This window comes from Gadus chalcogrammus, chromosome 21 (genome assembly GCF_026213295.1).
Source record: "Gadus chalcogrammus isolate NIFS_2021 chromosome 21, NIFS_Gcha_1.0, whole genome shotgun sequence".
Taxonomy (NCBI): domain Eukaryota; kingdom Metazoa; phylum Chordata; class Actinopteri; order Gadiformes; family Gadidae; genus Gadus; species Gadus chalcogrammus.
In genome coordinates this window covers 19,503,187-19,530,565 of record NC_079432.1, presented here as the reverse complement: position 1 = coordinate 19,530,565, position 27,379 = coordinate 19,503,187, and the positions used below count along the sequence as shown (strand labels likewise).

Here is a 27,379-nt window from a genome sequence, read left to right as displayed (position 1 = left end):
GGGGACGGTGAAGAGCCATGGGGGGCAGGTGAAGAGCCATGGGGGGCAGGTGAAGAGCCATGGGGGGGCAGGTGAAGGGCCATGGGGGGGCAGGTGAAGGGCCATGGTGGGGACGGTGAAGAGCCATGGGGGGGGACGGTGAAGAGCCATGGGGGGCAGGTGAAGAGCCATGGGGGGCAGGTGAAGAGCCATGGGGGGGCTGGTGCAGGGCCATGGGGGGGCTGGTGCAGGGCCATGGGGGGGCAGGTGAAGGGCCATGGGGGGGCTGGTGAAGGGCCATGGGGGGGCTGGTGAAGGGCCATGGAGGGGGAGCCGATGAAGGGTCATGGTGGGGGCGGTGAAGGGCCAGGGTGGGGCGCTGGTGAAGGGCCATGGGGGGGAAGGTGAAGGGCCATGGTGGGGACGGTGAAGAGCCATGGGGGGGAGGGTGAAGAGCCATGAGGGGCAGGTGAAGAGCCATGGGGGGCAGGTGAAGAGCCATGGGGGGGCTGGTGCATGGCCATGGGGGGGCAGGTGAGGGCCATGGGGGGGCTGGTGAAGGGCCATGGGGGGGCTGGTGAAGGGCCATGGGGGGGCTGGTGAAGGGCCATGGGGGGGGGACGGTGAAGGGCCATGTTGGGCAGATGAAGGACCATGGGGGGGACTGTGAAGGGCCATGGGGGGGAAGGTGAAGGGCCATGGGGGGGGACGGTGAAGGGCCATGTTGGGCAGATGAAGGACCATGGGGGAGACGGTGAAGGGCCAGGGTGGGGCGCTGGTGAAGGGCCATGGGGGAGCTGGTGAAGGGCCATCGGGGGGCTGGTGAAGGGCCATGGGGGGGGACGGTGAAGGGCCATGGGGGGGGACGGTGAAGGGCCATGGGGGGGGACGGTGAAGGGCCATTGGGGAGACGGTGAAGGGCCATGGGGGGGGACGGTGAAGGGCCATGGGGGGGGACGGTGAAGGGCCATGGGGGGGACTGTGAAGGGCCATGGGGGAGACGGTGAAAGGCCATTGGGGGGGGCGGTGAAGGGCCATGGGGGGGGACGGTGAAGGGCCATGGGGGGGGCGGTGAAGGGCCATGGGGGGGGAAGGTGAAGTGCCATGGTGGGGAAGGTGAAGGGCCATGGTGGGGAAGGTGAAGGGCCATGGGGGGGAAGGTGAAGGGCCATGGGGGGGGGAAGTTGAAGGGCCATGGGGGGGAAGGTGAATGGCCATGGTGGGGAAGGTGAAGGGCCATGGGGGGGAAGGTGAAGGGCCATGGGGGGGGACGGTGAAGGGCCATGGGGGGGGCGGTGAAGGGCCATGGGGGGGGAAGGTGAAGTGCCATGGTGGGGAAGGTGAAGGGCCATGGGGGGGAAGGTGAAGGGCCATGGGGGGGAAGGTGAATGGCCATGGTGGGGAAGGTGAAGGGCCATGGGGGAGAAGGTCTTCTGAGCTCTCTGCAAAATCCCAATCAAAGACTGTCGTGGCGGCTCTGTTTTTACAAGCCTATAATACAAGGTTCAGAGGCCCCATCTCTTTTATCCTCGGTGGTTGTGTTTTTTTTTATCAGTTTCAAGTGTTTTCTTTCAAGGTCTGTCTTTTGTTTTCATTCTTAAATTGCTCATTAAAGTCTAATGATCCATAGCTGATAGTAGCCTGGCTAACACCAGACCTCATCTCAATCTACATTGAGAAGAGGTCTGGGAACCACACATAAATTTTCTCGTATTTGAGGCGTGGTTTACGAGTGCCCGGAGCCTTTTATTGGCCGCTATGAATGTCTATTATGTGAGTCTGTACGTAGCTCATAGCCAATCGTATCAATTATATCAGATGACGTATGAAGATCGACAGAAATTCGATGAGGAAGAAGACGATGGGTGTGTCGCATAGACGTCATCATCGTCTTGCCGTCCCTCCCCGTTCTGTGATTGGTTCCCTATCTCAGGCGAAAATCCAGGCTGCCTAGCAGCGTGAAATGAAATTGCGCGCAAGGCAGCCTGGGTATACCTGGGCTAAGCTGATGGTGGGCTGTACAAGAGAAGATGCTGGAGTAGAGAGGTACAAAGATATATTCATATCCTTTTTTTTAAAGAATTGTTTACCTGAAAAAGAGTAAGAGGTAAGTAACTAAGAGGGTAGCAAAGGTTGGTCATTATCCCGGCGTAATATTTCCTTCAGGAGGGGGTGTGACGGCCTCTCTTGTCTACCTGACCTCATGGGTCGGCCAATGGGCAGAGAGACGGGATCGTCAGGTGATCTGCTGCAGGGCTAAAGTCTGCTGGTTTGTCATTCCATCTCTCACCCACTCTGTTAGTGCTACTCTTTGATAAACATGATACGCGACACACCTACACACACACGCACACAGACCACACACTCCCACACACACACACTCCCACACAAACACACACACAGACAGTTAGTGCTAGTGTTTTTGTTGTATGAAAACAATTTAGAAGGAAAATAAATATTCCTTGAAAACATTGTCCAACCCAGGCTAGCGACCACCAACTTCCTTGGCTAGAAGGTTTTCCCCATGAGCTCCAGAAAATGAACAAATCCACTAGTTCCAATTCTTTGTGTACACACCACTGCACATGCTCACAGACTTGGACACAGACAGAATTCTACGTACATTTATACCACCCTGAACTAAAATCTATTTGATTCAGAAGTGAATGCTTAGGCTGCGTTCCAATCAGTTCAACATCACCCCCTCCTACACTTAAGGCCTTTTTATGGTCCCACGTTCCCGCAACGCAATGACCACGCAGACGCTTCGACGCAATCGTGAACGTTTATGGTTCTGTGTCAGGTTTATCAAGCGGACCAATCACAGCCCTTGCTGCTGCGTCTCCTCGATGGAAGGTTACGATTTTTGGGACGCACGTCCGGCCCTTACGTTGGACAAAAGGAGGGTCCGCAAGGACGTAAGTGGTCAGTATCCCCCTTGTGTTGCGTGAACGTGGAACCATATGAGCCCTTTAACCTCTCTACTATTGAAATGTTTCTCTGCACTCAGAATTGAATACAGCTGGCATCTTCGCTCTGAATTCTAAGCATTAAGTGTCTGATTCCGTTCAGTATCTTAACTTGAAACTTGTGGATTGGCACTGTTAACTGTTAACCTAGGGCGAAAGCAAAACCGATAAATCCCTCAAGAAAGTTTCAGATTTCAGACAGACAGATTCTCCAGTATAAATATTCCTACCCTTAATAAATATAAGTCATACAATTTATGGTCTGTAAAGAAGGCAGAAAATGTGGTGTAAAGGTTCGGGGTACAGAGTGAAACCACTATTGTATTTTCACCAAGGAGTTTCCTGTGGTGACACCATAGGCCATACTGTGTTTGGTGGTCTGGCGGGGCTGTTAAAAGCCTGTCAGCGGGGTTGCTTACAGGCGATACCAGCTGCCCTTTTGCTGATCAATATTTCATCAAAGGCCTAAAAAGCCCCTTGAGGCCTTGCCAAGCTTGGGACCGATCTAGGGAACAGACCGGGTGAAGGAGCGATGGAGGGAGGCAAAGTTAGTGGGTGATAATGTTGGGAGGCACCTGCTACCTTCCCTCACTCTGACCTTCTTCCCACCTATCCTAGAAGAAATGATTAATCTTGACAACCTCAGTTTATAATCTCCAACCATCCTTTTCCTAGCGTTTTTCTCTTTTACTGCTTTTTTCTGTGAGTGGGTCCAACAACAATAAATGTGACAACTACATTAGCAAAGATCTGGAGATAAACTACATTCTGAGAGAAGGCCTATTTTTGGCATAATCCCTTTCTCTCCCCCTCCCTTTCACCTTGTCTCACAACTAAAGTGTGATTAGAATTTTTTTGCGGGTGAGGTCCATAGATGGTAGATGTTAACTTCACCCCAGTCATCAATATTAAATGTGAAGAAAAACCAAAAAGTGTTTTTGATGGAAAGAAAGTCAAGCCATGTCAAACCTTGGCATCATAGATTTGATGCATACTAAAAAATGCATCAAATCTATGAGAAGTTTTCAACTGGGAGAGAAGTTGCGAAGTTGAGATTCAAAGATGCATGACTAAAGTGTATTTGTTATCAAGCACCCACGCTTTGGCACCGTCCACACGAAAAAGATTTTTTGGTGAAACCGCATAAGTCGTGCGTTTCGGCTGACCGTCCAGACGGAGCCGGCGAATCCGGTGCCCGAAGCGCATATTTCTGAAACAACCCTCGGAGAAGGTTTCAAATCGAGAGTTACGTATGTAACTACGGTTCTATGAATTCTGGATGGCCGCCAGAGGCAGTGCTTAACACTGGATGTTATCCATCGTGCATGCGCAGGTCGAGTATTTAATATCAACAAAGTCACACGTGACCGGGGATGACGTTGGGCCGCCCGTCTATATAAGGCCACGTCACTCTCCAAGATGTCCCTTCAGAATCTTCTCGCAAGATTCCGAGTGACGGAGAACTCTGGCGGTCATCCAGAATTCATAGAACCGTAGTTACATACGTAACTCTCGTTCTATTTCATTCTTACTGACCGCCAGAGGCAGTGCTTAACACTGGATGACTATTACCAACGTAGTCACGAGGAATCCTGTACCCACCTATTAGGAAGGGCCTGAGGGTTCCTGAATAACGGCTGCAGCCACTACGTGGTGAGCAGCTACATTGACCCTATAAAATCGGGCAAAGGTGCACGCTGAAGCCCAGGAGGCCGCGGCACAAATCTCACCTAGAGGCACTCCTCGTAGTGCTGCCCAGGAGGTGGAGACACTCCTGGTGGAATGGCCTCTGATCTTAAGAGGCAAAGGCAGTCCTCTTGACTTGTATGCCTCCTCAATTACCTCCACCACCCACTTCGAAAGCTTCTGTCTGGACAGCGCTTGCCCCTTCCTTGGGCCCCCGTAGCAGACAAACAGGCCATCAGACTGACGAAAACCGGCAGTTTCCTGTATGTAACATCTCAAGGCTCTCACCGGGCAGAGTAGTTCTGCTGAACTAGCTTCCTCATCCGGTGGGTATGAGGGGCCATAAGCTGCTAGCTCTATGACCTGATTATAGTGGGCCGAAGACAGCCTCTTTGGAAAAAAAGATGGGTTAGGCCACAGTGCCACCCCTGTGCCATCTGAGTTCCAGCGTATACACTCCTCACTCACTGACAACGCATGAAGCTCGCTCACACGCTTGGCTGACACGATCGCCAGAAGAAAGGCCACCTTCGCCGACAGCCATTTCAGTGGCGCCTGGTCCAGGGGCTCAAACGGGGGGAGACGGAGGGCTCCAAGTACCAGAGGTAGGTCCCATGAGGGAACCTTGACAGCCCGTGGGGGGTTCCTCCGCTGGGCTATTTTAAGAAATCGGTCACCAAAGAATGAGACCCCACCGTCCGGCTATCAACCTTAATGTGCCTGGATGAAATGGCAGCCACATAGACTCTTAAAGTTGAAGCAGATAGCTTCCTTTCCAGTAAGGACTGCAAAAAACGCAGTATCATTGGCACTGAGGAACACTCCGGTACCTCTTTCTGTACCTCACACCACTTTGCAAATATCTTCCACCTGTTAAAGTGCCCTGGTGGAGGGAGCTCTTGAGTCCATAATGGTTTGAACTACCTCCTGGTCGCATTCCATTATAAGTGGATCAGGCCCCTCAAGGGCCAAACCCATAGCTGCAGGCACTCTGGTCTGGGGTGCCAGATGTGGCCCCCCAGCTGCGAGAGCAGGTCCCGCCTCTTCGGCAGGCACCATGGATCTCCGTCTAGCAGCCTGTACATTACTGGAAACCAAGGTCTCCCTGGCCAGTTTGGGGCAACCAGCAGGAGTCTGTGGTTCCCCTTCTGAACTCTGTGTAGAGTTAACCCTATCAGTGGAAATGGCGGGAAGGCATAAAGGAGTTGACGTGGCCATGGATGTGCCAAGGCATCCTGTCCCATCGGACTCGTCTCTGACAGAGAGAACCAGAGAGGGCAATGTGTTGTGGACTAAATTGCCTCTACTACCTCTGGGTGGAGTCGCCACTCCCCCGACGGAGGTTTCTGGCGTGAAAGAAAGTCTGCCACCGTATTCTGTGGCCCTGGAAGGTACATAGCCCTGAGGCTGGAAAAGTAAGGGAGAGCCCATACAAGAAGTTGCTGTGCAACCTGTAATGACTGAGCCGACCTTGTGCCCCCTTGGTGGTTCACATTGTAGACAGCTGACTTGTTGTCGCATGGTACCAGAACATGTCTGCCCCTCAAATATGGCAGGAATTGGTGGAGCGCTAAATAAATAGCACGGAGCTCGAGCACATTTATGTGCTGTGTCCTGTGCGGCGCACTCCAGAGCCCTCTCACTGCCCTGTGCTGCCACACTGCCCCCCAGCCAGAGAGCGAAGCATCGGTCACCACCACTTCGCGGCGTGAGGGCATCGAACCTAGTGTGACACCTTTGGCAAGATATGCCCTGCGTCTCCAAGGTTGTAATGCCAGGAGGCATTGACTGGACACCCTGACCTTCCTGGATCCGTGCAACCTTGGATCTAAGTGGAGGTCATTGGTCCAAACTTGGAACGGCCGCAAGTGAAGGAGGCCCAGTGGCACTATTGACGTTACTGACGTCAACATTCCCAACAGCCTGAGAAAAAGGCTGTACCTTACCCTCCTGTCCTCCCGAAAATGCAGGAGGATCTGGAGTATGGCCTCTACCCGCCGTGGAGACGGGAAGGCAAGCATTTGGACGGAGTCCAGGGTTATGCCAAGGAACAATACTGGGTTGGGTATTAGACAACTTTTGCCGTAGTTGACTGTAAGACCCAACATGGCCTAGGAGGGCTGTGGTGTCCTGCTCTGCCTGTTGCCGGGTTGGAGCGCAAATAAGCCAATCGTCCAGATAAGGGAGGATTTGTATTCCGGTGGCTTGCATTGGTGCGAGCGCTGCCCGCATGCACCTTGTGAAGATCCGCGGGGCTAGGGATTACCCGAATGGGAGGACCCTGTACTGGTAGGCCCGCCCTTCGAATGCAAAGCGCAGGTATGGCCTGTGATGTGGTGCTATCGGAACGTGAAAGTATGCATCCTTTAGATCTATTGATGTGAACCAGCTTTGCCGTGCGACGGCCTGGAGCACTTCCGCTGTCTTTAGCATGTGAAAGGGCAATACTTTCAGAAAACTGCTCAGCCCTCGTAAGTCCAGTATAGGGTGAAACCCACCCTCTTTTTTTGGAACTAAAAAATACACTGAGTAAAACCCACCTTGCTGTGTCTGAGGATCTACGATCTCGATGGCCTTCTTCTCCAGGAGGGTGGATACCTCCTGGCTGAGGGTCTGTCGCCTTGTGGGATCGCTGACTGTAGTCAGTCTGATCCCCCTGAAAACTGGGGGCCGGCGTCGGAATTGGAGATTGTACCCTTGGGAAAGCGTGGTCACCACCCAAGGGTCTGTAGTGCAACTTCCCCAGCAGATTAGGTGCTGCTGGGTGAAGCGCCCGACGCCCGGCCATGAGCCGTTAGTACCTGCCCCCACGCCCTCTTGGGGGCCTGGAGGGGGGAAACCCCGACCCCCGACCCCTCTGTGCCTGTGGTGCTGGCCTTGTGGGAGCCCGACGGGGTTGATAGGGTCGCTCAGGAGCTGGTGAGGTCCTGGAATAACCACTTGGACGTGCTAGCGGCAGAGGACGATTGGTGCCATAACCTTGTGGAGGCTGCTGCCTCGGTTGGGATGCAGCTCCCCGAAGGCTAGCAAACTGCTGCCGTGTCTGGTTAGCCTGGATGCCACGATCCAAGGCCTGTTGTGCTGCTGGGCCAAACAGCTCTCCCGGAACTACGGGAAGAGTGCGAAGGGTCCTCCGGCATGGCTCTGATAATGGGGACTGGGCCAGCCATACCTGGCGGCGAGCCAGCGTAAGCGACGCCATCAGCCTACCAAGCTCTCTGCTTATGAAGGCAAATGCCTGCAAAGACGTGTCACTTAGACTCTGCACTGAAGCATCTGCACTGGATGATTGCAAGGACTGAGACAGGGCCAATATCAAATGGGACAAGGAGTTCCCGAAACGGCCCATACGTGCCGCTGTGTCATAGCACTTTGTTAACAGGTCATCAGTGATGCGACACTGTGGCCTGGGACAGCGAGCATTCGGCCTCAACACCTCCTCTGGTGCCACAATGAGGGAGGCAATGGTCGGCTCTACGGCTGGCATTCGGTCAAGTACATGCTTGCTGGCATTCTGCATTGAAGCCAAGGCCCTGCTGTCACTGGTGTGATGAGATAGAGATCTGGGGTCTGGCCAGCATCTGTGGAGCTCCTCAATATATGGCTGGGAGGGAGGCACAGAAAAAGTATCTTGTGGCGGGACACGCCTAAAGAATGCACTAGCTGGAGCGATATCTGCTGGAGCCGCATCCAACCCTAAGCGTGCCAGTGCCATTCGGACCACTGGCTTAACCGTGGCCGGGGAAGCTTCTGAGCCTGCCCTAGACCCACTCCCTACATGTTGGGAGCCGCCTTCAGAAGCCTGGGTAGAAGCCTCTACCTCGCCCTGTCCCGGCCTGTCTTCATAGAACTGGCTACAGGAAGCCCTCGTAGACAGAGCATCTCCGTCCCATTCTGGTGTAGTTGGAGCCTCAGCCTGAGAGATTGACGCCAACCTGACTGGCTGAAGGTTATAGAGCAAACTCTTAATCTCAGCGAACTCTGACACTAGCTTGTCCACTTTGGCAGCATAACCGTCAGCCTTCCTAGCCTTCTTCCTGGGCGGGGCAGCCCTGGGTGGGGAGCGTACTCGTACCACTGGTTCTCTTCCAGGCGGGGGAAGCTCACCTTCAGCCTGAGGTCCTTCCACCTCGGCTAGTCTTGCCACTTTCAGCCTATGTGGCATGAAACTGCAATTCATACACTGATTGTCGGACAGCCCCTCTCTCAGGTGGACCACACCGAGGCATGCGGGGCATTCATCATGTCCATCTAGGGCTAGCAGTGGAGCCATGCAAGTGCGGCAACCATGTGAGCCTAACATGTTGGGGGAAATAAGCTATCAAAAAATAGTATTTTCCCAGAGTAAAGTAGTTACTAATAGGCGAAAGCACCCAACAGTAATAATTTAACAAAAGTGCAGCAAACTGCTCAACGTAAGAAACTCAAACTAAAACAGAGTTCTGTTTTGTTTTTTTCAAAATTAATTAATTTTTCTTATTTACCCATTAGCCTCAACCGTAATGGGGAGCTTCTGCTCTTAAATTCCAAATAAGGGAGTACACGCTCTAACGAGTGAAAACACTCTGGGAGCCTTTAATTAACTTAAACGAAAGTTGCCACAAAAGGCAGCAGACGCCGGTAATGGCAATCTCCGATGCAGCGAGGCAAACAAAACAAAACGTAAGCTTAAGCGGGTGCCGAAAACAGGATCCCCTTATCTTACTTAACTTTAAAGCTAACACAGAGAGAATACTTACCTTAGCAGCCTTCACTACAGCTGATGAAGACGCTGTGTTAGTCTAGCGTGAGCCGAGCTCACCGGCGAAAACACCGGTATGCGGCGTTCAAAACAAAGCCGAGCGTGACTAATCGCAGCCCTTGGAGGACGAATTTGTGGCTCCAACCATGCGGTTGCAGGGCTACCAGCAAAGAGTCACCAGCTTATATTGCTTTTATTCAAGCTTATCTCTTACTCTAAACCTGTATTCGCTACTGCGAGAAGATACAAGGGACATCTTGGAGAGTGACGTGGCCTTATATAGACGGGCGGCCCGACGTCATCCCCGGTCACGTGTGACTTTGTTGATATTAAATACTCGACCTGCGCATGCGCGATGGATAACATCCAGTGTTAAGCACTGCCTCTGGCGGTCAGTAAGAATGAAATAGAACTATCCGGACCTATGCGGTTCCGTGTTAGGATTGGTGTGGAAGCCCGAAACGCAAACGATGACGTCATTAGCCCCCCACCAGCTGAGGGACGTCAGAGTTGCGTTGAATTTTTTATTTATTATTTTATTTGTATTCTTTTTGCAGCTTTAAATAAAGCCCCTTGATAAATTGAATTGCTAACTGTACATTAAAAAGTCTTTCTGCTCGATTTAAAAGGTGGAATCTCCTCCTGACTCAATGTTTGCATACAGCGCGCAGGCTGTATGAGCGGAGGCTTGATGCGCTCCACTTTTTTCTGTGGAGAACCAGCGCCTTGAATATTTACTACAGCGTTTCTACAGCTCGATGCGGATCGCAATGACTCCGTCTTTACGGAGATATTCCTGAACCGCATAAAACGAAACCGGATCGTTTTCGCCCGTGTGGACGGGGACTTTGACTCCAACCTATTTATTGACGCCACACCCCGTTCACACTTCCTTGGAAGCAGGAATATTAGTGATAAAGGCCCAGCATGAATCTAAATCAGGGATCACCCATGAAGAGCCTGCATTTAGTAATAAACAAGACCATCTCCAAAAGCAAAAACATTATAAGGGTATTCAATCAGACAGAGCTGGATTTTGGCAAACATAATCTAGTGTCTGAATTTGACCAGAACACCTCTTCCTTTATTACCAATTGTGGTAATAAAGGAGACTTGGAGAAGGCTCTGTGGTGATGTTCCCCTCTCTCCTTAGGGCACGCTCAATATTTACTTTTCTCTTCCTATTTAATGTACTATTTAATGCTGCTGATTTTATTTTTTTTAACGAGAGGAGAGGAGAGCTTCAGCTTATCTCTTTAAAATATGAATGTTATATTATTTTGCGCTACTGACGCTTCATATCCAGGTAAATTCACACACCTGTGAGTAAAGCATAGCTATAAACGGAGCGGAACTTCCGTAAAGTTTGAAAAATAAATTGGCAGATTCGGAGTTGGCGGTTAATAGATCAGTGAAACATCGTTGCGACACAATTGACACCTCTAGCTAAATATAGTAACCTAGAGAAACAGCTACAACATTGTTTTCATCCAAACGAGACGTCTTTAGCGAACAGTGAAATGCATTGGCTTCTATGAGCTGTCGGCGTTCAGCCGCGAGTTTAGGGACCGTCTGCAAAGTGCAAAACTGAAAACTACCACAATGGTACAATTTCAATAGCGTCACCTCTTTATGGTCCTACTACTACCTTTATTTTGACAAATATATCTCTTCTTATTTTTGAGGATTTTTTATTCAGCAACAATTTCAGTACTGTTGCCATTATTGACTCTAGAGCCCCAAAACTTGGTCAATAGAGGCATGGCCTCTTTATGGTCCTACTGCAACCTTTGTGATGGGGAGAGGGGAGGGAGTGGAAAGATGCATTGGTTGGAGACACAGACCTTTTCGATTGGTGTATTTGTGTTATGTGATGTTTGTTAAATAAATGTACATAATTGTTTTAAAGATTATACTTGTATTATGTTCAATCTCTCCATATTTCCCCTGCTCATTACTGTGCACAAAAGTACTGTATGTACACCCTTCTGGTGCTTAAACACATAGAAACCTCCCTGAAGGGTGCGCTTTGCGAGCACACAAAAAAAAGAAGAAAGAAACATTTCACCTCCGCTGCTGCAACTCCATCCTAGGGAAAACACTGAAAGAGCAAGGGGGATCGGTTCTTTGGGAAGACATTCACATGGCAAACAATTGGACGGAGCCAGCTACACTCATGCAAAGGAAGGTAGCACATTATTCTGCAGCACAGAGTATTGTGTGATTCGGGAACCAGGGAGAAGGGAACCAAATAAGACAAGAAACACTTACGTCCTTCCCAGACAGATAGTAGGCAGACAGGAGGCCGCCCACAAACCGGATGTTCACCTCAAACACAGAGACCTCCGTGTTCTGAAAGAGAGGAAGTCATCAGCGTTTAGATTATACTTAAAATCATTCAGAAATTCAGACTTTGTTGACAAAAACCCTACAATCCCTTTTACCCAGATCCTCCCATCTCTTGAAAAAACATTCTTGAGGCACGATGATAGTGGTTGACACATGGTATTTCTGATTGGCTTCAGTAAGATTTATGTATTGATCAGAGGGGGAAGGAGATGACACTGGTGGTCTGCGGAAAACAATTGCACACATCTGGGTGGTGTCGAAGGCCATGGTCCCTCAAAGTGAGTGTGTTTGTGTGGCAGTTCACATCACCAAACACATACGTGTAAGTCCTGATATTCCCCTGCTATTTTCCTGATTGGCCGTACAACATATCCTGACATTTGTACCCTGAAAATCTTGTGGAAAAAAATAGTAACCCTGGGATAGTATTTTTTAAGTCCCACATGTAAGGGTAAACCATTAAATATCACATATAAGGGTAAACTATTAAGCTTCACATGTTAGGGTAATCCATTAAGGTTCACATGTAAGGGTAAACCATTAAGTCCCAGATGAAAGAGTAAAGGATTTAGCAAAGAATCAGAAGCTATTCTCTGCGTGTGTCGGCAGTTAACGTTTGAACCTTCAGACCTAAATAAGGTCTTTCAGCCCTCAGGCCGGTCACTCACTGGATGCTTTTTGTTTTTTGCGTCCTTCTCTGTAAACTCAGACTGTTGCAGCAGATATAAATCCCAGGAGATCAGCAGATTCTGAGTTTCCCAAACCAACCAGTCTGGCAACAACAACCACTCCATGGTCAGAGGAATGGTTGATGACCATGTCTTGCCCTGGTTATCTTTGCGGATAAGGGCTAGGTTTTCTCTAGGGACATGGTACAACCAAACCAGGGTTATGTTTACTTCTCTAGGGACATGGTACAACCAAAGCAGGGCTGTGTCTCATCAATCAGCAGATGAGGTGGACATAATTTATCTTAAACATTGACATTTTTTAAGGAGGGTTTTGTTAATTTTAGTTTGCGTATAGTTTAATAATACTTTCTTACTATAATAACTTGGTTCTATTTTTATTTTAAATGGACTATTATTAACATTAACATAATATATGTAGCTATATTTTATGTTCTAATTACTATAAGGCTTTTAAATAGAGTAACTCAACATTGCAATATGAAAATGTACACCAATCAAAATATATTTTTTATTTTTTTAAGAGCATACATACTGGCAAATTGTCAATTAATATGCTTTAGCTTACTGAATGGCTTACTGAATGCATGGACTACCACAGCTCTCCTGCACCAGCTACAGAATGCCTTTGTTGTGGTATGCTACCGTAGCTGCTAGTGTGATTTAAACCTGGATCTTTTCCCCCGTTAGTACGGTTAGTTTGGGAGGGGAAAATTGATAATTTTAAGCCTTCTGCGGACTAAATCAATAGAAAGTTGTCTGCTCTGACACACAGCCCAGGTTGCTCCCGGCACGCTTCCCAATGAACTTTAGTTTGGTGTGAACCTGATCCGACCCAACTACAACCAGGGGGTGAAAGCACTGTTCTGAAAAGTAATGTTGGGGGACTATAGCTGCTTGTATTCACTCAGAACAACTAAACATTTTTGTCAAAGCGAATTGCAAAAATGCAAGACCATACAAAGTTGTTGCTCCTTTATTATTGTCCACAACAAGGACAGTTTGGAGTTTCCCTCGGATGCTTTGTCCAATAGACAACAGTTTGAACATGTGTTTTACCATGTTTGGTAGGCCTAACAACGTCAAGTGTTGATGCTACCCCAACCCAACCACAATTCAACAAAGTACTTGAAATGCAACGGGAGGGGCAGAGTGCATAGAAATGCTTCCACGTAACGTTGCTTTACAATTCATCTGAACATTGTATGTCTGCCCACTAGCTTTGCGTTTAGCTTTCAATCAATAAAAAACATGGATCCAGACGGTTCTTATAAATCACCCAATTTTAGCACATAAAAGGGATATTTGCCAAATAGCAAGTTGTGTCCATCCCTGAAAATTGAAATGGTCTCACACGGCGGCATTAGGAGCACTATTCACAGCGCATTTGACTCAGTAAGAGCTGACGGATGTACTATTTCTAAAAGCGACAGCACTAAAATGAAATGATAGCTCTTACACCTTAAGTACAGCCCTTTAAACTCCTTCAAGTGGAACAGAAACATACACTAAACGGCTTGGTTCCACCTGTAGGGCTTGTACATCGTGAGGTCACACCGCAATGGCTACCTCCATTTTAGAAGTATGTGAGCATAGGAATGTTATTGGTAGCAATGGGGTTTTAGTCATTGTTTAATTCTCAATTATTATGTGGTGACATTGTTTTGTTTGAAACTTTCACATGAGGGACATGGAAAAACAAAGTTTTAAAATTGACCTAGATTACGGTATGATTACATTAAGTGAGGAGATAGATAGATAGATAGATGGATAGATGGATAGATGGATAGATGGATAGATGGATAGATGGATGGATGGATGGATGGATGGATGGATGGATGGATAGATAGATAGATAGATAGATACCTCTTACACATACCTCGTACACACCACCAGAATGTTATTGAAGCCAACTTAGAAACCGAGGCAAATTAGAAAGATATTGAATTAGATTTGCTTCTTGATTACAGTTTAGGAAGATGATACAGATGGATGTCTGTCGGGTTGTAATGGAGTTCATTATTGTAATGAAGCCAGTCTAAAATTAGCAAACCATTGAAGTTATCAGGATAAGTCACAACAAAGTTTGTTTTTGCAAAGTTTTGAAATGTTTGGAAATGTCCCTCAACCTAAGCCCCGTCCACACGGGCGAAAAACAATCTTTTCCATTCCGTTTTCCTTGGCTGCGTTTCAGGAATATCTCCGTAAAGAAAACGAATCGAGCTGCAGAAACGCTGTGTTACATAATTGAGGCAACTCTGGCGCTGGTTTTCAACCAAAAAAAAAAGAAAATGAGGCGGTGCATATCAAGCCTGCGCGCTGTATACAAACAAACTAAAAATACTTTTTAATGTGCAGTTAGTAATTAAACCTAAAAGGGGCTATATTAAAGCTACAGAAATAATACAAATCAAACAAAACAATTTTTTGTCTCCAACGTCGCCCAGCTGGTGGTGGGGGCGATGATGTCATCGTTTGCGTATCAGGCGACCACACAAATCCTAACACGAAAACGCAGTGGGCCATTTTTATTTGATCCACCCTTGGACCTGTTTTCAATAAGATTTTCGGCCACCGAAATCGCAAGATCCACCTCGACGGTCAGGCGAAACGCACAAGACTTCTACGTCTTCACAAAAAAATAATTTCCGTGTGAACGGGGAATTCATCTTACCTGGGGCACCACAGTAACACGCTGCTTCCTTCTTTGACATTGATATATTCCTTCAAATATAATCAATGTCTCTGTACGGTATGGTCGCATAGACTAAACCCTCAGTGCAAACCACTCTGGGAACATCACCACCTGGGTTTAAAGCTATGACGTTGTTATAATGTAAGGGTACATTTCTCTTTTTCTTCAACCTTTCAGTGTTTTCTGCATTGGTTTCAATGCCACTTTCATATCACATCAGTGTGGGAAATAAAGTATTTTCTCCTTACCAGGCTGAAGTCCAGGTTCTTCTCTACCCAGGCAGTAGCCTCATCAAAGTCCTCATACATCTCCATGATGTACAGGGTATCCAAGGCATCCACTATGTTGGCTCCCTTCAGACCGCCTGGAACACACAGAGGGAGACATTAACAACCACTTTATAGTACCATTCAACCGAGTACCATCTTGGAAGTTGAAGATACCGTCCTGCTGGCCTGAGCAACACTGAGCAGGACCAGGACGCCACATCTGGAGCTCTGAGAGAGGAGCCTCCCCTTCAGAGCAGTACCACAAGCCTTCAGTATCAAAACCAAAGGACTGAACTGTGAGGCTCTATGAGGAACTATTACTGTAACTAAAGGCGGTTTATAATTAGAAATTAGGCCCCCACGTGATTAACAAATACCTGTTTTCTAATGTATAAAGACTGACGGCTAATGCCATGATGCTTTGATTTCTTTGGATTGAGGCATTTTCTCAAGAGGTAAATAGGTAAATAAAGACTTTCTTTATTATTCTCTACGAACTTTGGGACCTATCACGTTCCTCAAATTTTCCCCTAGAGACTCCATTCCAATTGTAAAATGTTTAGATTAGCTTGGCGCTTCTTTGCAGATTAATTTAATATTTTATACTTTAAGATATTCTACTCATTCAATCCTATTTTTACAATGGAGGATGACACTGACATTCTCTGACATTTCACCTGCTTCATACTTCGTAACTTGGTCTATTTTATATCGTTAAGCTTCGTTCAAACGTTTAACAAATCAACACACTTGTATCTTCAACAATCATGAAATAATAATAAAACAGAATTCAATATAATTTATACTTTTTTCAGAATCACAGTTTCATTTCATACCAGCTTCGTATTTCTCATTGAGTTACATTGATGACGAGGGGATTCAGGCAGTGTTGCCAGATTGGACGGTGAGGCTAATGCGGACGTCACGGAGCCTAAACAACATAAATATTTAACCTTTAACCATGTTTAGCTTAAATGGTTACATCTTTTCATGTTAGTGGCGCTAAAATGATAAATCGATTGAAAATATAATGTATATCGGGAGTTCGTCTGTGGGGACCCCCTCTGCTATACACTACTACTATCACCACCACCACTGCTAAAACACTACTAGAGCTACCAACACCTAATATACTACTGCTGCTACCACCACCGCTAATATACTACTGCTGCTACCCCCGCCGCTAATATACTACTGCTGCTACCACCCTCGCTAATATACTACTGCTGCTACCACCACCGCTAATATACTACTGCTGCTACCACCACCGCTAATATACTACTGCTACCACCACCGCTAATATATTACTGCTACCACCACCGCTAATATACTACTGCTGCTACCACCACCATCACTGCTAATATACTACTGCTGCTACCACCACCACTAATATACTACTGCTGCTACCACCACCACTAATATACTACTGCTGCTACCACCACCGCTGATATACTACTGCTGCTACCACCACCACTGCTAATATACTACTGCTGCTACCACCACCACCACCACCGCTAATATATTACTGCTGCTACCACCATCGCTAAGATTCTACTGCTCCTACCACCACCACCACTACTGCTAATATACTACTGTTGCTACAATATGGGTATCAATATGGGTATCGTAGAAAGCTGAAGTTAATAACGTACAATATTAAGATTATCGTTCCACTGATTATCAAAGACCATATTTGTTATATTACCAATTATCAATATCACTAATTTCATAAAATATCTTCTTGTTCAATATTATTTCATGGGTATTTTTTGTATGCAAGTTCATCTGTCACTGCTCCCCAATAGGTCCAGTGAACTGGCCCAAGTACTGCCTACAACCTACGTCCAGCTCAAGTACTGCCTAGAGCCTGGGGTCCAACCCAAGTACTGCCACAGTTTAGGTCCAGCCCAAGTACTGCCTACAGTTTAGGTCCAGCCCAAGTACTGCCTACAGTTTAGGTCCAGCCCAATTACTGCCACAGTTTAGGTCCAGCCCAAGTACTGCCTACAGTTTAGGTCCAGCCCAAGTACTGCCTACCTATAGCATAGGCCCAGCCCAAGTACTGCCTGCCTACAGCATAGGACCAGCCCAAGTACTGCCTACAGCTTAGGTCCAGGCCAAGTACTGTCTACAGCTTAGGTCCAGCCCAAATACTGCTACAGCTTAGGCCAGTGAACTGGCCTAAGTACTGCCTCAAGCCTTGGTCCAGCTCAAGTACTGCCTACAGCATTATTTTAGTGAGTTGGCTCAAGTACCGTAACTAAAATATGGACTGCATAGTTTAAGAGCTGCCCTTGCTAAAAACGAATGGCGCTTTTCCAGCGGCGAGTGCGCTTCGGACCAAGCACGCTTCAGCCCAGTGAGGGTATAGCGGTATAGCCCAGCTCAGTTACGGCTCATGTTTCCACCGCCGACAGTACCCTGATGGTAGGGGGCGGTTTAAGCCGTAAGGCGATAGCCGTGGCAGCTACGTAAGCATCGTGATCTCATAGCAGCCTGACAGTGTAGCCTGCTAATAAATCCAAGGAAAAAGAAGAACGCAACACAATGAACAAAGAGCAACAATGTAGGATGTCCAAGAAGGACGGCAAACTTTTGCACGACATTTTCTTCAATAAACAAAGCTCTCGCCATTGTCCATAAATACCTTGCGGGTAATGTGTTTGGTTGTTATTATCCCCCTGTCGCACGGAAGTGACGATTCTGTCATCCGAACAACGGACGGCGTGTGTAGCTCGAACTTGCCGGCACCCTTTCAGGCGTCTCACTACCCCAACAGAGGAGTACTGCGAGACGAGTACGGGTCAATACGGCTAAGTCCAGATCACGACCACTTTTGGTGGTGGAAACGTGTCCCGTGCCGCACCTTTGCAGACTGAACTGATCCTCCCCACCCTCTGGTGGAAATGCGCCAAAAGGCTTGCAAAAACAAACCTTTACACAGGCAGCAGCCATGTAGTGGCAGCAGAGACAAATTAACAATGGAAAGTACATCAAAATCAATCCTTTCAGTAAAATTCTGGGATGTTGATATCTAAGGATTTCTGTGCGATTGGCAGGATAGCATCAAAAGAATACATTTTTCATTTGACTGTAGTAAGTAAATTTTTCCCTAGGTCAGGGGTAATTTATTCATCCAGTTTTTGTCAGTGGGGTTACAATTAGGGAATATCGATTGCGTCACAAATTCTTTGAAAAAGGTATTTGAAAAGAATACAGGGAATAATCACTCCAAATTGCCACAGACCGATTTTTGTCATGCAGCTTTGTATATAGGCTGGCTCAAATACTGTCCAGTGCATATGTCCAATAAGCCAGGGCCGGCGATTGCTATAGGCGAACTAGGCTATCGCCTAGGATTATGGTCCGTAGTTCATGCAATGCAATGACGCTTTGACGTAGTTGTGAACCTCTTATGGTTCAGAGGGCGGAAAAATGGAACGGGGCCGCAAAACTCAATCTCGCCTAGGGCAACCAAAGGGCCAGAACCAGCCCTGCAGTGAGCTACTATACTTCTAGTAGAGATGCATCTAGTTGCATGTTTAGGCTATATAACAACCTGGAATATATGATATGCATATTTGTGAAGTCACTATATGGCAGCCTTTTTTTGTAACAACATCGTTGTGTCATGTGGACCATGACGTAGTGACTGGTTAGTTGCTGTTAGTACCACACAACCGAAATACTTACAGCCCTACCCCATCCAGAAAGTTTCTGTTGTGTTCGTCAGATTACACCATACTTTTTTTGGATTGTTTGTTTGCCTGGTGTTTCTGTAGTATTTATTTTGTGTATGTGTAGTGTTTATTTTGTGTTTCTTTAGTGTGTGTGTAGCGTTGTGGGATTGAGTGGGGTTGTTGCCCCTGATGCTGGCTAGGGGTATATAAGGGTCCCTGCCCGCTCAGCCGTGCTGGGCCACATAGGTTTTCTCCTTTTTGTTTATTTTGTATGTTGTTGTCGTCTTGTTTTGGTTTGTTTTGGTGACATTATGAACACACAACACCCCATATTACTTCATCTTCTATTCTTACACCATGACACAATTTACTTTTATACCTCATGTTGAGTTACGAATAACGATAAATACTTTTATTTAATTTAGTATTTAATCAAAGATATGTCACTTATGGGATAACTCTTTTGGTTTTGTTACAACCCGTAGCAAGATTGTATGGGGGTCGACTGATATAAGGGAGGAAGAGAAAACTAAGACTCTAGCAAATAGTTATCAGAAAACTTTTTAGCAAATAGTTATTTTGTGTTATGTGACGTGGGGAGAGAAAGGGGGCTGTGTGTTTCCCAAAAAGGTTTGAGTAAAGCAACGATAGGGCAAGAAAATGTAACCGCAACAGATCTGGCTTGATCTGTAGTTCCAACCATTCTCTCCCCAATCTCCTGGTATCTCGTTGCAGGCCTTCTTTCATGAGATGTCCGGGGAAGGGGTTATATTAAAGCTACTTGACGTGCCATGGAGTGCCGCGTTAAGTAGATAAAAGAAACAGCCCAGGGGTCTCAGCCTATATACTGTCTGACTTCAGTTCACCACCACACCGTCTGTGTCGCCAATTCTCCTTTTCCTCCAAACCATGCATACGCATGGGTCAGAGTTTGCTTAGGGCTGGGCACATTCTCCCGTCAAGTTAGTATTTATAGATCACAACCTTGGCGTGGAATGTCACATACGACAATTTCAGCCCCGTTTTGTGCGTACGCAACGGTTATAAATGAGACCCCAGCTCTGTGTTTCATATAATGAGGGGGTTTAGTGCTGCTCTGTGTTTCATATAATGGCGGCACCGTGCAAGGGTCCCTTCACATCAAGTAGTACGACCTAGAGCATATCAACATCCAGGCGACACGCAGAGGACCTCCTGCACTACACTTTAAAGCCACTGATATAGAAACATTGATCACACTGGCTTATCATCATCAGTGGTGGTCAAAGCGGTGGCCTGCTCACCAAATTCTGCTTTCATGTTTCAACTCATTTCCATTCTGATTGTATTACAACCAAAAGCCCTATAACCGTATCACATTTTTATTTATTTTTTAACTTTTACAGGCAACTTCGGCCAAACTTCTGCCGTCAGGTCAATGGTCCACAATATCAAGGGGGCTACACCCTATCAAGGGGGGTCCACCCTATCAAGGGGGGTCCACCCTATCAAGGGGGATCCACACTATCAAGGGGGATCCACACTATCAAGGTGGGTCCACCCTATCAAGGGGGGTCCACACAATCAAGGGGGGTCCACGCAATCAAGGGGGGTCCGCATTATCAAGGGGGGTCCACATTATAGAGGGGGGTCCACACAATCAAGTGGGGTCAACACTATACAGTGTTTCCCCCACGTTCACACAGCAGCGGCACACCGCCGCTGCTGAATTTTCTTCGCCGCTGCAATAAAAATCCTTCTCCTAATTTTTTATTTTTTTTTACGTAGCTCCTTTTAGAAAATGTACAGCGCGTAACGTCAATTGCGCAGCACGCGGCACATCGTCACGTAACCAACATCAAAGAAGAAAAATACACAGCGAGTGTGGCAGTTGTTGGCAGTAGGCTACCCTACACGGTTGCAAAGTTACATTGAATCTAGCAGTAGCGAGTGAAGCGGAAGATCTAAGAAAGAAGGAAAGAGAGAGACAGACAGAGAGAGAGAGAGACAGACAGAGAGAGAGAGAGAGAAAGTAAGTTGCTAAAATGTGTCGCTACATGACCACCAGTGTTAAAAACCCTCTGAGCCCAATCATTTTATTGTATCTATAAACCGCAACCTCCGTGCCGTTTTTCCTCTAGTATTGTGTGTGTGTGTGTAGGCCTATGTGTGTGTGCGTGTTGTCGCTCTTTTTGGGATCACTCATAGCCTTTACAGGAGCTTATATCCAGTCAGGAATTTATAGCCTAGGTATTTTAGGGAACTTTGAAAAATGAATCCATACTGTTAGATCCAATGTTGTTCTTTATTGCCATATAAAAGCCGTTTTCATCGCGTATTTTAGTTAGGGATTTATGCTAATCGCCTGTAAGCATGTGGTCATTAGCATAAAGGCAGGGAAAAAACCTAAGGACATTTTTGAACAAAGTGTCTTATGTAAAAAAACAGTTATGCTTTGGGCATAGCAACCATGTTTAGTGTTTAAGCATTAGGCAAAAATCTGTAAATAAATTGTGCAAATTATATTTGCGTTGTGGCATTTTTTGTTTAAATATTACTATACAAAAATATAAAAATCTGTAAATGAAGACACAAGAGGCAAAGTTACAACACCAATAATCCCATCTACAGTAATACACAGGACTGTTTGAATAGGATTTAAGTGCATATTCTCCTCTCAAAGTGCACCAGATTCATGCATTCCAATGTAAAGGGTACAAAAAAATTTCGGCCGGGGAGGCAAGCCCCCGGACCCCCCTAGAGGGTTTCGGGGACCACACCACCACTGCTGAAAAAAATCCTGCGGGAAACACTGCTATAAAGGGGGGTCCAGACTATCAAGCAGACTTCACACATGAAGCCCTACGAACAGATTCTCTGAGCCTCTCTGGAAACCCAAAATATCGTGGGACATTTCCAGACGTGTACGGGAATGAGGTATGCGAGATTCACTATTATTATAGCCGTTTGATTCATTGATTAATGGATTCATAATGTGTTTTGGCAGGTTTAGCCAAAGGACCCTGGTAAATAGTTAAGCAGCCGTTTAAGTCATTTCAAATGACAGGAAGAAAATCCTTGTTTTATGTGTGATTGTCCACATCTAAATCTAGATATCAGATCTGTCATTCTTTAAAGGTCCAATGACATGAAAACGTCTCTTTAGGAGATTTTCTTACATTTATATGAGTTAGGGCTTTGACTTTTGCCCAAAAATCATATTCGAAGTTTGTTTGTTTATTAATATTAATATTTGAACATGTTTGAATATTCATGAATAATATTTTGACCATTAAATGCCTTCAGTAAGACCTGGATTGGGCTTTGCATGGTTTGTTTACCGCGTTGCTATGGTTACCGGTCTTGCATGTTCCAACGGTTTATTAGGTTTCTAATAAATCGCTGTCTAATAAATACCTCATTCACTGCCTTTTCCGTGGACATTACAATAATATGAATAAACTGCGTCGGGTTCTCCGACGTCTCTCCCTCTTGGCCTGCCCATAACAGGTTCGAATATTAAGGGCTGCCTAATATTCGTTCGAATTTTGATTTATTTTTTGATATTCTAATTATATTCGAATAACAAAGTTCGGAGTCAAAGCCCTAATATGAGTTCCCCTAGCCTGCCTATGGTCCCCCAGTGGCTAGAAATTGTGAAAGATGTAAAATGAGCACTTGGTATCCTGCTCCGCCTTTGAAAAAATTAAAGCTCAGACACGCCGTTTTGTAATTTGGCCACATATGTCGTCATAAGGAGCCAGGTTACCTCCCCTATCTCTGCTTTGCCCGCCCAGAGAATTTGGCCCACAAATGAGACAATGATCTAAGACCGTGCGAGCGGCACATGTGTGTGTGTGTTTGTGTGTGAATACACACACTGTAACAAGTGTTGTACATTTCTTTGTTATTTGGATAACCATTCTGCTGTTAGTGTTAAGGGGCATAACACGCAACATAAGTTAAGGTTTAGGTAAAGCTCACATTTGGTGTAAAGATTAGACTGCGTCGGGTTCTCTGGTACTTCCACAATGAGACTTGTAGTGGGGGTTATCTCAGCCAACGACAATCGCGGACAACAATCCCTTTCCCCTCCATGTCGCGGTTCAATCTGGGCTTCAGCGAGTCAAAGCCAAAGTTCCATTCCCCAATTCCTTCTCAACCATCGCCGAGATAACCCCCACTACGAGTCTCGTTGTGGAAATAGGCCTACCGGGAGTCCAAAAACGGTAAGCATCCCTTTCTCCTCCTCAATGTCGCCGCACAGTCTGTATTTCAGATTGCGCGGAAGTGGAAGAACCGGAGATGTCGGAAAACCCGACGCAGTCGTTTGAGATTCATAAGATCATCCGGAGGCGCACACAGCTTTTGGCCGTGATAATATATATTATATTATATTACATTATATATATCTATACATTATATATTTTAATTATAGAGTTCCAGGACTCCTGCCGGAGCTCCCGTTGTGTTCTAGAATATTTACAGAAGACAGCCAAAAGCTGTGTGCGCCTCCGGATGATATTATGAATCCGAGCCATTGCGATACATCAACTGTAAACGGAGCGCATGGTACTGTGGCCGCAAGCTGCTCAGGGCCACTACCCCACCCTCCACCTTGACCCGCCTCTAAAAAATTGCTTTTGTTTTTGGAAAGTTCATTGTGGGACTGGCTCGTAGTGGCTGTAATTCTGCACCCAGGCTAAATTTCTTGAACATCTTCAAATACTGTATTAGGGGCCCACTAAAACCTATATAAAAGCATCCAAAAAGTAGCATGCCATGGGACCTTTAAAGGGCTCATGTCATGCCACCAGGTGTGGGTGTGATTAGCTGGTACAAGCCTTTTGGAACAGGGAAGGAATGATTTTCATAGTGACATCACAAGTGGGCGTGTCCACCTAGATGTACGCTGGATAGATCAGTCTATCAGCCTACCCAGCGGACTATAGCAAACGTTGCTCGTCTATCCTTCATATATCTAGGTGGACACTCCAGAGCAACTTTGTGAAAATGAAATGCGCCACACACCACGGCGTAACACTACAGGTGACCGAGAAGCCCTCACTCGGATTCAGATACCAAAAATAAGCCGCTGCTCAGACGGAGCTTCATCATCCACACACAGTAAAGGCTTGTTTTGCGATGCAGAATTGAGAACTTGAAGTCGGAGTTCCACCCGGACCGTTTAGCCAAAGTATACTAATCCGACTCTGTAATCCGACTCCGTGACTACGGAGACCCCTCAGCAGCTCTCCGCCGGGATGTCGTTAACGCAATGCAATTCGCTGCCCGATCTATCTTATGTGTTGACTACAAACCTTGTAAGCACTGTTGTAAATAAACTTCCAAAGCTTTTCAAATCTTATTTGGTGTTTTATTGGTCCTTAAGTTGCAAAGTAAACAATGTACAAAGTACTTAAGGTGCAAAGTCAAACCGGAGAAGTGATTCCGTAAATTATTTTGTTAGAGGACCAATCACAGCCCTTGCCGTCTCCGTTGCGTCGGCCAATATGGCGTCGACTGATAGTTAAAAAATATTGGATGCGCAGGTAAGCTATGGAGAGGGTCTACGACAGGCTCACCGGCTTCGGAGAGGGCTCTCCGTGTCCACTACAGCACTTTAACATGCACACGGCGCATTTGAAAAGGCACCATCCAGGTGTTACTATAACCGTTTCTGTGAAAAAATAACGAACTGTGCAAACCCAGCTCATGACACTATTTCAACAACCCCTGTCTGGGAATTCAGAAATGCAAATGCCATAACCAAGTTTTTTGGTGTTTTCATTGCTGCTGATCTACGGCAATTCTCCCTTGTTGACAAACAAGCAGTTATCTGAAAATTTTCCCCTTAACTATGAACCGTACCGTACAGGGACTTAAAAACCGAGGTACGTACTGAACCTTGACTTTTGTGTACCCCTAACACACAGCGTTGCATTTTAATATTGGTGTCTAAAGTACTCAGGTAAAAACACAAGTGAAGTACATATGATTTAAGATTCTGCTGAGAAGAGAAACATTATAACTTTAACTGACCCTATGTGCACTGTAGCATGAAACTAACCATTTTACAACGTTCACAATCAGAAAACGTCATATCGCACACCCCTAAAGCAGGGCTCCAGACTAACTTTTTCCTTGGGTGCACTGGTGCGCCTACATTTTTTATTTGGGTGCACCAGCACGTATTTATGGTGCACCCAAGTTTTGAGTTGTTGAGGGGGGGGGGCGTTGGACCGTGCCTTGCTTCTGCGCTGAGTTGTTGACGGGGGGGGGGGCAACCGGGCAGCTGCAACGGCTGCACCGGTTGCACCGTCGATATTTACGCCATTGATTAATAATATCTTGACCATTAAATAAATGCCGAATCTGTATCCCTCATAAAGAATATCGTCAGACAATGCCAAGGGATCGGTTCTGTCCCGAAAAACCCTCCGTCTCCGGAGAGACGCCTGTACGATAAGTGCGCCGAGGTCCATGGGAACACCCACAAATGGTGACGCCATTATCGGAGGAGGGGCTAGGAAGCTGCGCACGCCGATATAAGTAGCCGATCTCCGGGTAGACTCGCTGAAAAGCTGCTCCCGACCAGGTTTGGTTGCGAGCGTAAGTCACCATGGTGAGACAGCGACACTTGGAGAAATCGACTATCATGGTACAGCTAACCCAGGCTGTCAGCTCAACATACCTCGCTAACCCTCTAATCGAGCTTCGTAGTACAGGCCCCTGGATTGGGCTTCGCGGATTTGTTTACCGGCGTTGCTATTGTTACCGGTCTTGGGTGTTCCAACGGTTTATTAGCTATCTAATAAATCGCTGTCTAATCAATAATTCATTCACTGCCTCTTCCGTGGTTATTACAATATTATGAATAGACTGCTCTGTAAATAAATAAAATTAAACCAGATACATTTTCAGTCGCACCGGTGCGCCCAAATAAAATATTTGGTCGCACTACCCCGAATTCTAGGCGCATGTGTGCCCAAATTAGGCGCACTCTGGAGCCCTGCCCTAAAGGCAAAGTTTATTTCTTATTGAGGTTACCTTTTACTTGCAAACCTCTAATGTGAATGAGCATATGGGCTTTCCATTGTGACAGCATTAGGAACTTCATGTTTCATCACATAAACGCCATCACTCTGTTTACTAATAAAAAAATCTACCACTAAACTGCACATGAGAATACGTTTTCACAGTTTTCAGTGGGCGGGACTTCAGCCCCTGGCTCTGACTTAGAAATTTCTAGTTTAGCATGCATAAAACATGTATACATACATCATATAACATTCTAAAGCAAAGGGAAAAGTGAAAAAGCATTATATCACCCCTTTAATAGGGTATTTTTTCTCCTTAGTCTGTAACACCAACTGGTTCCCATGTTTCCCTAAGTTAGTAAAACAGTAAGAAGCTACCTATTCAATCCTCAGAAAAGATTTTTGTTCTGCGTGTCAAAGAAATTTAGATGCTCAGATATAGTCCAGCGCTTTCACAATTAACACAATTTTACTTGATAGGTAATATCAATTATGTAATTACATGATTTGGTTGATTCTGTGGGATCTGTTTGGAATAATCTAAAGTTGCAGATATTTAATATAAAATGTAAAAATAAATTCCACATGCAATCAAATTAGGCCCAATCTCAATACTTCCCCTTACCCCTTATCTTCCCCCTTACCCTTGAAGTTGCGCGTTCATGTGAGAGCTAGTGGTGTCTCAATACCCAATTTGATCAAGATTAAGGGATAAGATTGAGTGCTATGTACCCCTTATTTTTAAGATGATTTGAGAGCTCACTTGGGCCTAATCTCGATTCTTCCCCTTGCCCCTTTTGCTTTGTCTTTGTCTTTGTCTTGGTTAAGACAAAGACAAAGACAAAGACAAAGACAAAGCAAAAGGGGCAAGGGGAAGAATCGAGATTCGGCCTTGATCCTTTCAATGGAGAGAACACAAGGCTACTGGCCCGTCAAACTTTAGTCTTTGACTGATTTCTAACGAGACAAACTTGCTTGCTGGAGCCCTCCTCTTCCTTCCACACCTTTTGGGCAGTAATCCACAGTTAGGCTTTAGGGGATCTTCTAGAATCAATAAATGGCACTCTCCTTTACTGCCACCTCTTATCCATAAACACAGAAGCTAGCTCTTCTTACCTCGGGAAACGTGAGTGATTCATGTACATATTCACGTAACTAAATAGTGCTGAACTTGGGTCACACAAATTAATTTCATGCATTTTATAAACCTGTTGGTCAGAAAGTAGCTTTTAGATGTCTAATGAAAACATTTAAATTGTATTTAATTATCTTTAACTTTAGAATAGGGTTGGCCGATAAGCTA

At 46.2% G+C, this 27,379-nt stretch overlaps 1 protein-coding gene across 1 annotated transcript in view; it reads right to left on the bottom strand.

Moving 5' to 3' along the window:
* The window catches only part of man1a1 (mannosidase, alpha, class 1A, member 1), a 110,344-nt gene that overhangs the window by 45,847 nt on the left and 37,118 nt on the right, over positions 1 to 27,379 (bottom strand). Inside the window, exons 3-4 of the mRNA XM_056581136.1 lie at positions 15,357 to 15,472; positions 11,647 to 11,727 (exon numbers count right to left, since the gene is read on the bottom strand). Coding sequence (XP_056437111.1) covers positions 11,647 to 11,727; positions 15,357 to 15,472 — 197 coding nt within the window. The remainder of the gene's footprint in view (positions 1 to 11,646; positions 11,728 to 15,356; positions 15,473 to 27,379) is intronic.